The sequence below is a fragment of the Oxyura jamaicensis genome, chromosome 15 (genome assembly GCF_011077185.1).
Source record: "Oxyura jamaicensis isolate SHBP4307 breed ruddy duck chromosome 15, BPBGC_Ojam_1.0, whole genome shotgun sequence".
NCBI classification, from domain to species: domain Eukaryota; kingdom Metazoa; phylum Chordata; class Aves; order Anseriformes; family Anatidae; genus Oxyura; species Oxyura jamaicensis.
The window spans coordinates 7,537,523-7,554,723 of NC_048907.1; the positions used below are offsets into that span (position 1 = coordinate 7,537,523).

Below are 17,201 nucleotides of genomic sequence, written 5' to 3' on the forward strand. Positions count from 1 at the left end.
ACATCTGAGTTGTGTGTGTTAGGATTTAGCCGATCAGTATGTTTATATTTCTATACATATATATTCAGTATGTATTTATATTACTTTTCTTTTAGGATTCACTTTCTGCTCTGTTAGTTTTAGCAAGATTTTTTTTTTTTTTTTACACAGGTCCCAATTTCTTCACAATGTTCCTCATTTTAGCACTGATTAAACTGCTAATTTTATCTTTCAGGATATTCCAGAGCCCAAACAGTGTCTAATAACATTTGGAGATTATTAAGCTCCAATAAGTAGCAAAACCAGCCAAAGGTACTTTCCTCCTGGCTGGAAGCCCTCTTTCACACCACCTGTTCCTCTTAGCTCCTTCACAAACCAAGAGATTCATCCAGGCCATATCACCTCCACTAACATTTTTTCCCTGCTTCTTTGATTTTCTTTGGAAGCTGCACCAAAGCCAGCTGGAGCTCCAGGAGGTGCGGCTATCGTACCGGCAACTGCAGGGGAAGGTAGAAGAGCTCAGTGAAGAGAGAAGTCTCCAAAATTTCAACACAACCAGCACATCCCTGCTATCTGAGATAGAGCAGAGCATGGAGGCAGAGGAGCTGGAACAAGAACGAGAACAGGTATTTGCCCTCCTGCCCCTGGGAAAGCCCATGGATTTCACCAGTCCCAGAGGGAGAGGGAGCTTAATGCATTTAATCTGGATTTGGAGCTGAACCAACAACCAGAAATTGGGCTGTGGTTCCAGCTCTGGTATGAACACCCTTTTACTGTATGCAAGTAAATCTCTGCATCCATTTCAAAACCAACATAGCAATCTAGGTGAATATTTGTGAGCTTTAGCAATCACACACCACAACGTGCCACAGAAGGTGGACCTCTGGAGCCTTGACATCCCAAGCTAACATGGGGCTCTCTCGTTCCAGCTGAGGCTGCAGCTCTGGGAAGCATATTGCCAAGTGCGATATCTCTGCTCCCATCTCAGAGGAAATGACAGTGCAGACTCCGCAGTCTCCACAGACTCCTCCATGGATGAGTCTTCAGAAACCTCATCAGCCAAAGACGTCCCAGCCGGTAGCCTACGGGCAGCTCTCAGCGAGCTGAAAAGACTGATACAAAATGTGCTGGATGGGGCAGACTCCACGGTGAGTCAGTAGCATGGTGAGAACCTGTTGTTGCACATGCCCCCTTGCCAAGTTGACAGAGCTTATTACAAGCTCCCACTTGATCTGAAGCCCCAGCTCTCTGAGCAAGCCTCTGTGGCCCACAGAGGTGGGCTGTCATGGTGCACAATAGGCTGCGTCTCAACTGGTCAGCCAAGAGCCAAACCGGTACATGGGATTCCAGCTTGCACTGGTTAGACCCCATGAGTTTCAAGGTTACACTCTCAAGCAACTCTCAGTCTGGGAGTCATTCTGGAAAATTAAAGTAGACTTTATTTTAGGTTTGCAGTAAGCTAGATTTTCAACATGGAAATACTGCAGATGGCCTTGTACACTGCAGTTCAGTTGTTTCTGTTGTAATTTTCCTAATCTTGTTGTATTAGCAATATTGTAAAACCATCCTAACCCTATGTAGATAGGTTCTGCCCCTACAATTGAGGCTGAATACAAATGTTTTGGTGAGAGCTGCCAGACATGAATCCATCAAGAGGTGAAGGGTTTTGCTGGCACACAGTGGTGTTCATGGGGTACAGCCTTGGTGCTGTGAGCAAAGAGGGCGTGGCTCTGGGGACTGCTCAGCATCCACAGGAGCACAAAATTGTGAGAAAACACCTGGCTTTTTGCAAAGGCTCCAAATCAGTCCTATTTTCATCAACTGCAAGCTAAGTGCATTGCCAGTATGACTTATTTGAGAGGCCATGCTGATGCAGGCAGTGCAGTCTCTGCAACTGTAGAGCCATGTGCAAGCACTCACCTTCAGTACCTGTAGCAGTTGGTAAGAAAGCTGAGCAAGGAAATAAAGTTTTATTTGTTAAATTAAAACCAGAGAGTCCTGCAAAAGGTCTACAATCACGGAGATTATAGCCACATGTTACCAAGTGGGCAGTAGGTCTCAGTAAATTTAATTTATGCTGATGTGAGGCCATGTCCGAATGCTTTTTATCATGTGTAGAAGCGCTACCCTTGGCTGAGCATGTTTCCACTGTGGAGGTTTATGGAAACAAAACTGAAACTCTGCCAAAGTCACATTCACACTTTCATCTTCCTTGTTTAGTACCCTCCACCTCAAACAAGCATCAGATTAATGCAAGTGACTTTTTTTTTTTTTTTTTTTTAAAGTGAAAACTGATCAAGTGATTTCTCTCCTGTTCTCAGAGCTCTCGGCGAAGCGATGATGACACCTTGGAGGAACAGATCAGGCGAACAAGCGAGGACTCACGAGCCCTGAGGGAGTTAATGGAGGGAGAACGGGGGAAACTGAGGCAGAGTTTGGAGGAGCTGCAGCGACTGCACAGCCAGGTTAGTAATTCCCATACTTCACAGGTGGCCTTGTAACACCAAGTGTTCATCCCCAAGACACACTTTCCATGGACATGATCACCATAAGTAGCCCAGGAGCATCTGGGCAAGCACCAGCTATGGCTGGATGAGGGAGTCTCTGTTAAACTTAGTGCAGAAGCTTCACATGTGTAAGATGAGTTCCTTTTGCAAGGGGCCCATCCCAGCCATCATCTCAAGCAGCCAAACTTCGTTTAAACCTTGCACCCAATCTGCTTTAGCAGCCAGCCTGTCTCACTTAAACTTTCCTCAGCAAAGCACAAGGCTGTTTGATATTGGGAACTGGAACCTGTAGGTTCCCAGTCTGACCCATCTTGCTTGCATTAAGCCCTCTTAGTGCTTTTGTATTTTATTATTTGCATTTACCTACGGGTAGATGCAACTGCTGAACAAACTAGTGCTGCTGTGCTGTACGTGGTGCAAGACTCACCCCCACTCCACTCCCTTCCAGCATGTCCCACAGCAGCATCCTGGCAGCCTCATTAAATGCACACCTAGAGAACCCTAATCACCCAACCTGGCACCAGGCGGCACCCCTGGGCCAACAGGGACTGGCTAACACTAAAGCAAACACAGCAGCAATGAACAATTCAACCCTGAAACCGAACTCCACACGTGAAGAGTTGAATCAGTGTGCATCCATCCACACTGAGACCAGCAGGATCGTCCAAGGTCATATGCCAAAAGCAGTAAGTGGAGACAGGCACCCAAGGAGACACTTGGCAAAACCTGTGTCTATGGGAGAATTCTCCACGTGCCAGGGGAGATCTGGAGCCTGTGGCAGAAGCAGCCTTTGGCACAGCTGCTCATGTAGCACCTATTGCATCAGAGCAGAGAACGGAGTTAACACTGTTGGCTGGCTTTGCCAGCACTGCTGTATCGCCCTTTTGCTGTATCCCTTTAGAGAAGGGAAAAGAAAACAGGACCCTGACCAAAATGTCAGTACAACCTGGGGTCTGACAGCCTCACATAGGGCTATGGGAGCTCCCACCATGGTGCCAAAGAAAAAAGAGCAAGAGCATCATTAAATACTCCCAGCAGTGACAGCTGTGCATGTACAAGGATGCCTTGCTGCTGAGGCAGCTGATCAGATGCAAACTGCAGTGAGGGAGCAGCCCTAGTGCCTGTTCTTCCCTGAGGACCACTCCTCTCAGCAACAAAACCACCACAAGCACCATCTTCATGGGTCCAGACTACTGCCACCGGTGAGACATGCTCTAGTTGTGCTGCCAGGGACTCCTGTGCACCACCTGCAGGTCCTCCTTCACCCTTAAGAACACCTGAGATGGTGAAAACAAGGGTTTGATCCCTGCAGCTTGGCTATGCTGACAGACCACGAGAGGCTTACTCACAACTTTTTTGAGTGAACATCCGTACACTGGCCCACTTGTCTGGATGCAGCACCTCCTCAGCACGGCTCTAAGGCTCATGTAGCCTTGATGAGACACCAGGAGAGAGCAACATTTGGTTGTTCTTTGCTGTGACTGGTCCTGCCCAAAGTCCCTAGCAAGGAAGGACTTGAGGACCCTCCCTACCTGCAAATCCCAACAATTGTTCGTGTAATTGCAAACCCCAAACCTATCCCCAAATGCAGTTCTGCCTCTTGACCCACCACCACCACCCTGGGATGTCAGCAAAAGGGCTCAGCACCTTTCACACAGCTCCCACCCCTGCTCTCCATCACATTGTCACTCTGAGCCATGTGTCCCACGCTGGGCTGCGGGAGGGCATGGCTCGGGGAGGGTTTTTCCCATTCCCCAGCAAAGAACAGCAAAGCCACTGCATACATACAGACACACTGCATTCACACCTGCCTTCCCCCCGACCCAACCATGCTGTGCTAGCAGCAGATCCTCCCACATCCTCAATGCGATGAGCCCTTTTTGACTGTCTGCCCTCTATTTTAAGATTTCTTTGAGGACCTGTGTACTACCAAGCTGCATTCAGAGAAGGGAGGTGGGTCAGGTGCTGAAAGGGTTTCCAGGTGATGGAGCAGCATAACAGAGCACCCGTGTGCCACAGACAAAGAAATTAAATGTGTATGAAATACGGCAAAGCTGTGCTAATGCGATCCTTGCATGATTTCACACCCTATTAACTCACTCTGCACAGGACTGAAACAACAGATCATTTCTCAGACTATTTAAGACTGCACGTATTTTAAAGTCTAATTAAATTTTAAGACGTGCCAGTAACACCTTCCGTGGCATGAAAGGGAATTTTCACATCTTTTGTCTTCAGCTTCATACCACTTTGGAAGATACAATGATGCCATGGTCCCCCCCACCAAAAGAAGTTTCTCTTGCTGCTGGATGATATTGGCAACAATTTAGCCTGAGAAAGGGCAAAAAGGAAGACTCAGAGGATGCATGCACAAAACAAACCGCTCAAAGAGGGAGGTGTTTGAGCACTGGGGCCACAATGGGCTTAAAGCTGACACAGGCGGGTCGTGCCCCACATGGCTGCATGGCTCCTGGTGCTGTTGCTGAATGTGACCGAGTCCACCCTGGTGACCTGTCTTGCTCAGAGCAGCACCGCCTGCACCCCTAGGCAAGCCAGCATGGTCCACCAAGGGTTGCACCAGTACGGGCAGCCCCTTTGCTTGCAGACGCAGCTTCTCCTACAGGCAGGAGACCTCAGTCTCCAGGTTGGCCCACCTGGCTTATTATTTTTTTCTTCCCTGCTCGTGGTGTGTTTGTCCTAGTGGCCCTGGGTTTCACACCTCCCTTCTGACCACAGGTCACACTGCTGAGTGTGGAAATGACGACACTGAAGGAGGAGCGGGACCGGCTGCGAGGCGCTGCTGAAGACAAAGAGACGAGCGAACGGCTCCTGCAGGCCATCAGGGACCGAGACGAGGCCATTGCCAAGTAAGTGGGGTGAACAGCCAAAGCCAGGCTGAGTTAGCAACAAAGGAACTCCTCAGCAGCAGATGCCTCCAGGGTGTTTTTTTTTTTCCATCCTCCCGAAATTTCAGTAGCTGTGACAAAGCAATGGAGCAAGTCTCAGCCTTGCTGGTGGTGGAAAATGCTGCCGAGAGGTCAGGAACAGAGCAGGAGATCCCAGGAGCCTCCTCACAGCAGGACTGGGAGTGTTTAGGAGGATACTGTGAACCTGTTTTGCCATCTGTGGTACTGATCTGAGGCACAGCAAGTGGAATCACTAGGTCTTGTCCTATTCTTCTTATTTTTCCTTTGTTCTTCCAGACACACAAGCCCTGCTTCCCTGCCCATCCCCGCTACAGCCCTGCATAGACCTCTTCCCTAAACCATTTCTCTGGTCACTCTCTCTCCTTTCCAGCTCTAGGGTCTTTTTTGCACCTCCAGTCCTATGATTCTCTATTTCTCTGGTCAGGATTCTCCCTCCATTTTGAATCTTTGTTTTCACTATCTTCCTCCTTGCAGACCTCTGCAGTTTTGCTGCCCCGTACCCCCTTCCCTGGCTCTGCACCTCAGCTTGCTGCAGTGCCCCACAGCATCACTGAACAGTGCTGTCCCAGGCACTCTTTTCCCCAAGCAAAAGGGCAGAAACATTCACCCCCTGTGCTCTAGGAAATGAAACATCTGATAATCTCCTCCAAAATGAGATGGGCCAGGACAGCACCAGTCCATCTCCTTACAGCCATGCCTACTCCTCAGGTGCTCACAAGAGGAGGAGGTGAGAGCATGGTACCCCTGTAGATGCAGGGGGCTAAGTCTGCATGCACAGACACTAAGACTATTTTTTTATGTGACCTAATCATCCATGCTGCTCTTGCCTGTGTATCCAGCTACCAAATTCCTGTCACTGTCCTCTGTTACACCTCCATCTGTTGGCACAAATCAAGAGCATCCCAGCTGCACAGCCAGGCGCAGAGAGGTTGTTCTGACATTTCCCGTGCATGTGGGTTGCTGGTTCTTGCTGTGGCTATGGCAACACGCTGCCGCCGTGATAAATCCCACTGTAATATCCAAACAGCAATGGGGAGCTTCATAGCAAAAAGCTATTTAAGGTGCTCAGACCCAGAGCTGGGAGTGGGAAGGTTCAGTTTTTCTGCAGTGGTTAATGACCCTGCTGGGACAAAGCACTAACATTTACAGCTGACTGTCCTGTGGTGGCAGGAGCCCAGAGAAAAGGGACGTGACAAGTGTGCATGGTTGAGTGGCAAGTGATTAATGAGCAGTAGCTGCAAGTGAAAGCAGACAAGGGCATCTTGTTGCTGGAAATGAAAGCACCCCTCCGCACACCAAGGGGCTGCTCCCCTGCAGCAAGCTGCCTGACAGGCACGCAATGCTCTGCCTGCCCTGCAACTCAAGGGTTAAGTCACTTTTGTTAAAGCACTCCCAAAAAAAAACCCTCTGAACAAAAATAAAATCACTGCCTGAGGCAGACATCTGGCATGGAAAATTTTTAGCTTGAAGCTGAAGTTTGGTAACATGGGAAGCAATAGGAAAATAGGATCTTACAATAGAAGGTGTTAAGCAACCACTACCTGGAATATAAACACAAATTCCCAAACTGCTCTTCTGTAGGGGAGCGTGAGGGAGCTCTTAGGAGGCAATGAATTAGATGCAATTAATAAGATGCAATTATTCACCCCAAAAATATTTTCAAGGAAAAATGGTTCACAGCAAGTCACGTTATGGTTTCCCATCACACAACAGTTAATTGAAACCTTAAGACCAGGCAGTTTGTACTTACCTGTGCTCTCCCAGCACAGTGAGCAGCATTTCCCAGCTCAGGCAGCTTAGGAAATTGTTCCTTCCCAGAGGACAGCTCCTTCCCACTAACCTGTGGCAGCTGGAGCATCCCACCCACCACACATTCAGAGCTCAGCCATGGGCTCACCTGCCCCCTGAATACTTGGGAAGACACACAGCAGCAGCATTCCTGACGGCCAGCACATCCCCATTGAAACTGGGAGCCTTCTTTAAAACTTATTATGTAATTCAAGCAATTTTAACAGTTTCTCATTCTGAAAAAGCAAATACCACAATAAACTTTCTTCCTTCAGTTCTTCCTTTCTTCCATCCAAGTCCTATCTCTAGAAAATTAAAGCAGAGTTGTAATTGTTGAGGGGTTTTGTTTGTTTGTTTTATATTGCAACTTATTGATCGAGTGAGCAGAGAAAGATTATTTGTTCTTGTTTGCCTTTTTTTTAACACATACCATTTCATTTCCTATGCATTAGTGAACAGAGGAAATGCAAAAAAAAATATTTGTAGATTCTACCTCATTTTAGTTCTCCATTTTTAATGGCATATTCTGCACATCATTCAAGCATACTATATTATTTGCACAGTAGCATATCTGAATATCTTTTCCTATTTTTTTTTTATAATGTGCTTACCTGAAATCTGCTGTTTTTATGGTAAGGATGTCTGCAGTTCTGGCCCACTCTTCAGATAAGTAGACAGTCCAGAGTACAATGGAGATGAACTGCTTAGAATCCAGAGACTTGCCAAATAAATAAATTGTTGACTTCTCCTCAAGGATATGTTCAACATTTCCTTAAGATAATTTTTTAAAAAAAGTCAAAAGCCCCATTTCTTGCTCTCCCTCCAGGAAGAATGCAGTGGAGGTGGAGCTGGCCAAGTGCAAGATCGACATGATGTCCCTCAACAGCCAGCTGCTGGATGCCATCCAGCAGAAGGTGAACCTCTCGCAGCAGCTGGAGGCCTGGCAGGTGAGCAGCCCCACAGCACCACAGGGCAGGGTCCAGGGGACGCACAGTCACCTTTGGGTGACTTTTCCCCTTCCCCGTGGTCTCACTGTGCTCTCAGCCTGAGCACCTGTAGATATGAGCGTTTGATTTTAGTTCTGCAGGAGCCAGGGATGCAGTAGTAATCAGGGAGGAGGGCGTGGAGGTGAGGGGGAACAGCCCCCTGTTCAAATCCTTTCAGCTGTGAACTGTTAATTAGTTATACAGTTATACCTCTTTAATTATTTATAGAGGAATATCCATTTAAAATAGGGAAACAAACTGGATTTCATGGTTGCATGTGGCACGGGTATCGTATGCTTTGTAGAATAACATGATGTTTCTCTGGGGAGGTGTCCATGCAAGATGTATCCCTGGGTGGTCACAGCCTTGTCGATATGTGGACACAGCATGTCCTTGTGTTTCCATAACTAAACAGAAGGATGGGAGGCAGGGAGCTTGTGGTGATGGTTTCATGGTATAGCTGCACTGTTTTCATCCGCTCAGAAGATCTGGCAAGATAGAAAAGCAAAAATCCCAGCTCTCCACCAAGGTAAAAGAAAAGAAAAATATCAGTAACAACAAAAAATCAAATCTCAAACCCATAGCAGTTTGGCACTGCCCCAGAGATGCTCTGCTTGGGGTCAATGGGAAAGACCCATGCAAAAACAGAGAGCCCTTGACAGCAGACAAAGCTGTGTCCTCTAAGAAACTAGCACTGAGGGAGGGTAGCTTTAATAGGAAATGAGCAGATGTAAGAGAAAAGATCCAAGCCAGTTACATAAATTTATTGCAGACCATGCAAGACCCCAGCTCTACTAACAACCAGCCTGACCAGTAGAAACCTTTCCCATACAACCTCGCTCCTGTTTCAACTCCACTGTGTTTTCGTTTCTCTTTTTCTCTCTCTCTCTCTTTCTCCTGCTTACAGTTTGCTTCCTCAGGGCTTTTCACTATCTGGCTCCTTTGGTTTCTGATCTAGTGGCCTTTCTCAGTTCCTGTACCAACAGCTTTAGTCGTACACCCCTCCTGCCTTTGAGGTGAGCTCCCTGCGCCCTCACCAAGCACCTGCCATCCCCTTGCCTGCTCCATTCGCTGCTGCCATCACCTGCATCTGCCTCTGTCCTCACCATCATCCAGCAAGAGGGGCCAGTGGGGGTTCTCCATCACCCCTCAGGATCCTGCATCCCCCAGCACCAGGCCAGGGCACGAGGGGCAGCACCCTGCAGTGAGGCTTTACGCCCCAGGTCACCATGGGGAAAGCCAGGCTGAGGTCCCTGTATCATTAATCCTGTGCATTCAGCATATCTAGCATCTGGAAAACTTCCTGAAGTAGGGGCTGGCATTTTGCTTCTCAGCCTCATTATCTAGTAAGCGATATACGTCACTCTGCAAGTTCTGCTTCAGTTTGAATGAGAGGTATCAATTCAGACCTATTTGCTTAATACCATCTGTATTTGCTGGAACATCCCCAGCTTAGAGTTTTGACAATAGACGTTTGCTATCTGTTTTCACACACCATCATCCAACCACAGCAAAACAGCAACCCCAGTCCTGCTCCTAGAAGCCTCTCTGAGATGAGGATCAGGCCCATTCACACTGCAGAAAGTTGTTTCCAGCATTATGACCTGAAGTACTGTTACACCATAGCAAAATAGTTTTCAAGCACCTGGTGTCCCCAGAACAGAAGCTCAGCTACAGTCACAAAAGAAGCCAGGTGATTTACTTATTTTGAGGACTTGCAAAGTCGAATGTTTCTGGTAAAATGGGATGAGATTCGCTGCTTTAGCTGGGCATATATGGAGACTTTAAATGACAAAATGTTGCTCTTGCACACTTTCAGTCTGTGCTTTATGAGGGATCATTGAGATTGCAGTTTTCTATGGGCAACTAGTCATACAAGCTATAAAATACACCACAGGCAAAATGTCAAAATGTCACAGAATTAAGCCTAGCACAAGGGTAGCACAGGCAAGGCCTTGCACGTTGCCCCCACGCCTCATCTGTCCCACACTGGTATTTGCCATTATCTAACTTGGGACAGGAAAGGGGTTACTGGGGGGTAGGAATGAAGATGGAGCAATCTTAGAAACAAGGAAAGCTCCTCTGAAACAAGAGCTCAGTGGCTTCAGTGCAATAGCAACAGTGGCACCGTTAGGTTAGAAAATGCTGCAACGCTAGAGGAGAGCTGCAGCCTGCATGGACACAGCTGCCAGCCCGCAGGGTCACCCTGGGCAGCTCCAGCCCTTATCTCATGCGAGGGAGCCTGGCTCCAGCTCACAAAGAGGATAAACACCAGTTACACCTCCTTCAGCCTCACTCCTCCTGAAAAGAGCAGAACCTCCTGCCCAGAGCACACCAGTGCCGTGGCATCCAGCTTTACAAACCACTTTGTCAAAGGGGTTTCATGGCCCTGCTGCCTGTCCTCCCACTGTGTCCCCAGGCACTCGTGTGCCCCTGCCCCACACCAAGGCAGGGACCACAGCTCTGCCCCAGTTGTGGATGGGACAAGGACAGGGAACCTGAAGGCAGAACACTCTCAATAGCACAATATTTGCAAATATATTCTGTACGCACACGTATAATACGTACATAAAATCAAATCTATCCCTCATTCTGTGATTAACCAAGGACACAGACCTGACATGCTGCAGCCTGGGTGCCCACGTCATCTGACAGAAGAGTTGCCTTCAAAATCCCAGTGCCATAAGTTTCTACATGGCAGCTTCACTTCTGGAAACCTGTCTAACCTTAATGCTGATGTTTGCCTTAACCTCTTCAACTCTCCCTCTGCCTCTTCCCTTTCTAGTCCTGCTCTAAAAAGATCCAAAGCTTCCCCTGTCCGCATAGCTCCACACCCTCATGCTCCCCTGGGGAACCCCCTCATACTAAATTCAGGTTCAGGTGATGGCTCTTGTTCCTTTTCCCTCCTGGAAGTGTCACAAGAGGTAAGGTGGCACTTTCTCACTTCTCCTGCTCCCCTCTGAACCCCGCTGGTGGCTTGCAGGGCTCAGGACCTTGCCTGCTGGCTGGCTGGCAGAGAAACTGCCATCCTCCTCAGGCTGCCAGATAGCCCAGCCATGAGCAGCACCCAGTCTGTTGTCTAAGTTCACCTAGGAAACTGAGCGAGGAACAGCCAAAGGAGAGAGGGAAGGGGTAAAGAGCAGCTCAGACCAGTTCAATGGCAGTCGTGTTGCAACTTCCCCAGCAGCGAATTCTCTCTGCTCCTAAAAACAGGTTTCTTGTATCAGACAGTAATTTCAGCCCCCCATAACTTCCAGGCCACCAGTGCAGCTTGACACCCCTGAAACCAGGATCCCAAGCAGCTGTTGGCTATGGGTGCTAGCACCCACAGCCCTGGGCAGCCCCATCTCCCACGCTGTCCCAAGGAGATGTAGGTCTGAGAGGTCACCTGAGCCCTCCAGGGCCATGGAAAATGGCTCATGGTGGCCTTCAGAGGCAACCAGGCTTCACTGAGGGTTTCTCCTAGCAGAGGCTGTGTGTCTTCACTTCTGGGGCCGTGATGCCAGTGACTGCTGAGACCCTGCCAACCCTCCCAGTTGGCAGGGAGACAGGTCCATGGGGTAGCCCAGGAAAATATGACCGGCTCAGTGCTACCCTGAGGGAGCTGCCCTGCTACAGCCTGCCCTGGGTAACCTTGTTCCCTCCGGACAGTGCCCTTGGTCCTAATCAGGGACCAAACCGCTGGAGAATAGGTGACTCCTCCTGTGGGGCTAGTTTGCGTACACAAATTTTCACTAAGCTTCAGTTTAACTACGCAATTAGAGCAGAAATAATGGGTTTGAAGGTTTAAAATCTGTGGAATTGATAGCCAGGTTTTCAAGGAACACATTAGCACGTGTCATTAGCAGCAGCGGAGCTGACTAATTATTTTGTGTGGAGCAATTTCACTGTGCTGCAAACATGGATTAAAGCAGAGTGTTTCTGCTACGTTTAAAAAACCACACTGCAGTCGTTGGTGCCAAGCTGTCAGTCAGAGCTCCCCCCAGCTCTGCCACCACACGGGAAGGAGCTGGTTTTTCTCATTAAAGTCTGGTACAAAAGCAGTCCTGCTCCCGGTGGCACCTTTCCCCAGGAAGCCCCTGTAACGGGGCTGTGCAGGCGGCTCTGCCGCACCTACCTGCCTGCACCAAGTGCAAAGACCTGCTCAGGACAGACCTCCTTCTGTTTCCTGGCTTTGCAATCAGCTGCATTTGTTTTTTTTTTATTATTCTTCTCGCCAGTGGGGACATTTAAAAGCTACAGGCAGCAGAGAGGCATAGCTTATAGGCAGAGTCCCACACAGGCATGATGCTCCACTGTGAGACTGCTCAAGCAGTTCACCCCTCAGACAGCATGATTTACCTTCCTTCCTCGCTAAAAAGCTCACAGTGGCAAACGAGGCTGAACCTGTCGCTGGGCAGGGAGCTAGAGCTGTCACCACACTTGTCATCCTTCATCTCATCACTGCTTGTTTCACACCCACACCAGCCGCGTCCCTATGCGAGCTCCCCTTGAGCATCAGCTGCCGCTAACGCCCGTCTCCTCTCCCTCCGCCACAGGATGACATGCACAGGGTCATTGACCAGCAGCTGATGGACAAACACCCGAAGGAATGGAGCCAGCTTGCTTATTCCTTCTCCAGTGGCTACGGCGCGAAGCGGAGTACCAGACCCTCCCCCGTGTTCAGGCCGGAGCCGCAGGGGGACGAGCCCGTCGGGGCAGAAGGGAACCGTCTCTTTTCCTTTTTCAAGAAAAATTAATTTGAAAAAGAAAAGCCTCTCCACCAATTCCTGCTTCAAGATGGGGAGAGGGGCAGCTGCCCCGCCTGCTGATGGACCCAACTCTGATCCACTAGGAAGAAAAAGGGGTCAAAGGAGTTAACCCTTGAGACTCTGCACTATTAACACCGCACCTGGTCTGAACCAAATGTTTACATGAATTGGAGAGCTGCAAATTGACAATGTGCTACTAATTGAAATCAACTTTTCTTATTAAGTGAAGTGGTAAACTTCAGGGTATATTTTAGGCGCTTTGACACAGTTTAGTTTCTGCTGTGAAGAATAATCCGATTGTCTTAAAAGCATTCTCATGCTGGAGAAGGAAATAAGCAGCCCCAAGACAAAGCAGTGCAGGAGATTGGGAACTGCCGTCACAGCGAGTGCAGGGAGGAGAAGAGAGCTGAGTGCAAGAGGAGAGGAGTCCTGTATACCACCCTCCAGGCCTGGCAGCTGTGATATCCTTCCATCCATCCCGCTGAGACTGGAGTTGCTCCAGCCCCAGCATTGCCATATTTTGACAAGTGAAGCTTTCTCTACAGTGGAAGATGAACCCTCACTGCGTATCCTGCCTGGGCACTGTCCCCCTGCTGTGGCTCTATGTAGCTCCTAACCCCTCACTGGGAAGCCAGGCTCCTTGCAGACCAGGGTAGTTGTAAGCTTGCTGATGTTACCATCTTCTACAGCTCCCTCCTGTTACAGAGAGAAGAGTTGCAGAGTCTGCAGTTGCACAAAAATATTAAGGATTTCTCCCCAGAAGATTGACCATCTACAACAGACTACAAACTGAATAACGTTGTGGATGTTCAGTCCTGGGGCGCATACTGTCCCACTGATGGCAAAGGTAGCTGTGGAACTTCAAATCACATGCCTTTCCCCAAAGCCATGTACCCCTCCCAGACTAAGAAACCTGTTATTTTAACCTGATAGCCACCCCACCCCCCAGAAAAGAACTCATTGAGAGCCTACCCATAATGAAATCTAAGACCTACTGATGCTGGGTTGGCAGACATGATCCTTAAAAATCATGCACACACCTACCTTCACTAAACCACAGGCAATGAGGGCACCTACAAAGCTCTGGAGATCCTGTAGCCTGCTCTTTGCCCCCACATGGTACTATTAGCTGTGGCCTGATGTAAATGGAGAGCATTTGTTCTGCCTGTGGGTCGTTTACAACTCAACCCTTCAGCAAGCAGGTTGCCAAATCTCCTCCTAACCGAAGATGATCAGAGCCTGCTTTGCTGTAACCAAGACTTGATCAATGAGAAGGAAAAAAAGCTTATCTGTTGTATGCACACAGCGGTGCTGGAAATCCTGCAATACATTTCCCTACGCACTGGACGGGCACCTTACAGCTCTTCCCTTTAACACAGTCTACCTTCATAAAACAGTGAGTTACACCAGGCCACGTTCAGAGATGGCCTGCTGCTGTTAGGCAATTTTCACACATTCTCCCAGCTCACAATACCACAGCCCCTGATTTGTTTCCCTGTTGCTTTGAGGAGGCTGCCCCCTATGCTGTCCCACGGGAGATGGAACTACGTACACGTTCAGCTCTGCCCTGCTCAGCAACTTAGGTGCTAAAACACCATCCTACAGGAAGCTGCTCATCTCTGCTCAGTATTTACAGTCACAGGCTTTCTGCTAGAATTAGGTATTGAACACCTCCTTCTAAGAAGCAGGTAAGAGCTTGGGGGGTTGTTTTTGAAACTATTTAACGTACCTAGTGCATAGGGCATACATAATACCTCAGCACCAATATCCCTTCTGCCTACAAAGATTTGTGCATTCCCATTTTTCCTTTTTAGTATGAAGCTGCCACTGGGCCATTCTGCAAGGAGCAGAGTACTCTTTGGGATTGAGAATGATGCTAAAAACCTGAGTGGTAAAACACATTTACCTGAAAGCAATGAAGCCTGGATTGTAGAACCTACTCCAGGAAATTCTTAGGTAAAGCACCACCAACATTGTCTGATGCTTAGAGAGTCTGGAGCCTCACTGGCAGGAAAGAATGAAACCTTTTGTCTCCCTTCCACTGAGTGCCTGCTTGCATCCACTTGTGCAAGTGGAGGGGCTTAGCGCAGTGCCAAGTGTGCTCTCAGGATGGCAAACCCTCATCGTCCCATCGTACCTAGGCTGTGACTCTTAATAGGGCAGAGACATGCGGCACGTGCTCAGCATCTCCTGCTGCCAGGACTCAGTTATACCCATTCGCACTGACAAACTGGTACCTGCAGAATTAGGCGTGGACTGATGGATGCCAGCGATACCTGTGGACAGTTGTCATCCAGCATTTCTGTGGAAATGACACTGCGTATTTTTGGGAGAGCCATGTGAACGTCTTGGTCCTTGCAGCTCTTTTATTCTGCTGTCATCTCCTAGGTCCCAACAGCTCTTCAAACCACAAACCCAGCAGCTGTGTGGGACTCCATCCCTGTGTGGACGTCTGTCTGTATGTATGCAATCCTAAGGCAAGGGCCTTAAGTTATCCAACGAAGATGCAGTAATGAGATGAAGAAAGGTGCCTTCTGCTATATGTTTGCTGAGAGGAAAGTGACTCATTCGGTTGCAGGAGTAGGCAATTGAAATGCACAGCACATCTCTTCATTTAAGGAGGAACCTATTTAATCCCATTGCAATTTTATTTATTTAATAACAGTGATGGAAGAGATTGCAAGAAGTCAGAATGTTCCAACGTGCCAGTTGGATGTGGTTTCTTAAAACTAACCCCTTAATCCGAAAGACTTAGTTGCACTACTAAACCCAGAAGTATAAGAAAATTGGGTTTTAATGAACTGGACAACAGACCAAAGGAGACCTCCTTGTGCTGAGCTGCTACTCAATAGGAACAGAAACTGCCTTAACATAGCAGCTAGGTTTTGTTTTGTTTTTTAACAACTTCATCAGTGCAGTCCGTCCTGTTCTCATTTGTCATGTCGTGTTTTAACAAGGTCCTGTCTATTTCACCTTGAACTGTCGTTAAACACTCACCCCCATTCCGTAATGGCCAGGAACCTGAAATTGTCCTTGCAGTGTTGGGTCAGGAGTCACTCACTCCACTTGTGATACTTGATACTTGTTAGACACATGACAAAAAGGAAACTTCAGCTCCAGTGAAAGAGATGGAGGGAGCGCATTAATCCAGCAGGTACTCAGGATCCCGAAGTAGATTTAATGAGTGGGATCAGCAGCTCCAAACACAGCACTCACCCTTATTTGTGAGATAATGGTTAATTAACCAGTCGTGCTGCACAGTCCTTGTTGCAGAGAGAAGATGCCTGCTGAGATTAAAGTTGCAAAGAACTTTCCCACAGTTAAGTAACAGGAGGCTGGGCAAACACTGACTATGCTAGCGTAAGGGAAAGGGGATGAATCTCCCTTCAGCAAACTGCAAGGGAAGCAATGGTAAACAAGAAACATGTACATGCAAATGAAAGGCAAGTCACTAGCACTTTATATTAATATAAACGTAGATCAGCAACTTGCCATCAAGATGGATGCTAGATCAATTAACGACAACGGAATAATTTTGCACAGAGCAGAGAGAAGTGAGGTTACAGGCAGTGCTGCATGCACAAGGACTTTATAGCTGTATGCACTTGTCCTACTTAGGATGGTAAATTCCAGATATGCCTCTGCAGCAGGCAAACTCTCTACTCCCCACTCGGCTATAAAAAGCAAGATTGTTTTAACCAAAAGCCAAGAAAGGAAGCGTCTGGGTGCTGCAGCAACAATTCCCTTGGATTGAAAGGGAAAAAGCACACAGCAGGGACAAGCAGAAAGAATGTATCTATACATATGTACATAAACCACAGTGCTGTAATTTTTGTATGTAGCAGTAATGTAAATAAATGTATGGTTTTTATAAGATACATATTATAAAAATCTATAAAGGCATATTTTTAGTAAAAACAATGCTCTACTTCTTTTGTAAATAGTTCTCTTCAGAATAAAACAGATCATTTATACGATACTGTCTCAGCTCCAGTCACTGCTTATCCTGCCTAGGTGCAGAACAAAGTCACTTCTTGAACCATCATTTAACACCTAGCAGCAGCTTTAGTACCTCTTCACCCCCAAGTAATTCACCCACATAAAGAACGTGCACACGTTCAGAAGAGAATGGTCCTAGAGAAAGAACATTTGAAGCACTCACATCCTGCTGCACAGGAAAACAGAAAGGAAAAACTGAAGTCTTCACCACCACCCAGCCATTTCTATCCTTTACTGGCCTTTAAGTGGAGGGATATTCAAACA

At 47.9% G+C, this 17,201-nt stretch overlaps 1 protein-coding gene across 3 annotated transcripts in view; it reads left to right on the forward strand.

The window, feature by feature from the left end:
• The window catches only part of BICDL1 (BICD family like cargo adaptor 1), a 53,555-nt gene extending 36,640 nt beyond the window's left edge, over positions 1–16,915 (forward strand). For 2 of the 3 annotated variants that reach the window (XM_035340991.1, XM_035340990.1), the window contains 6 exons: positions 426–605; positions 909–1,127; positions 2,301–2,444; positions 5,223–5,353; positions 8,028–8,148; positions 12,726–16,915. In XM_035340991.1, the coding sequence (XP_035196882.1) occupies positions 426–605; positions 909–1,127; positions 2,301–2,444; positions 5,223–5,353; positions 8,028–8,148; positions 12,726–12,926 (996 nt within the window). In that variant the 3' untranslated portion in view covers positions 12,927–16,915. Of the gene's footprint in view, positions 1–425; positions 606–908; positions 1,128–2,300; positions 2,445–5,222; positions 5,354–8,027; positions 8,149–9,094; positions 9,204–12,725 lie in introns of all 3 variants that reach the window. The other variant, XR_004754867.1, reaches the window with a different exon arrangement.
• Positions 16,916–17,201: the final 286 nt, after the last annotated feature.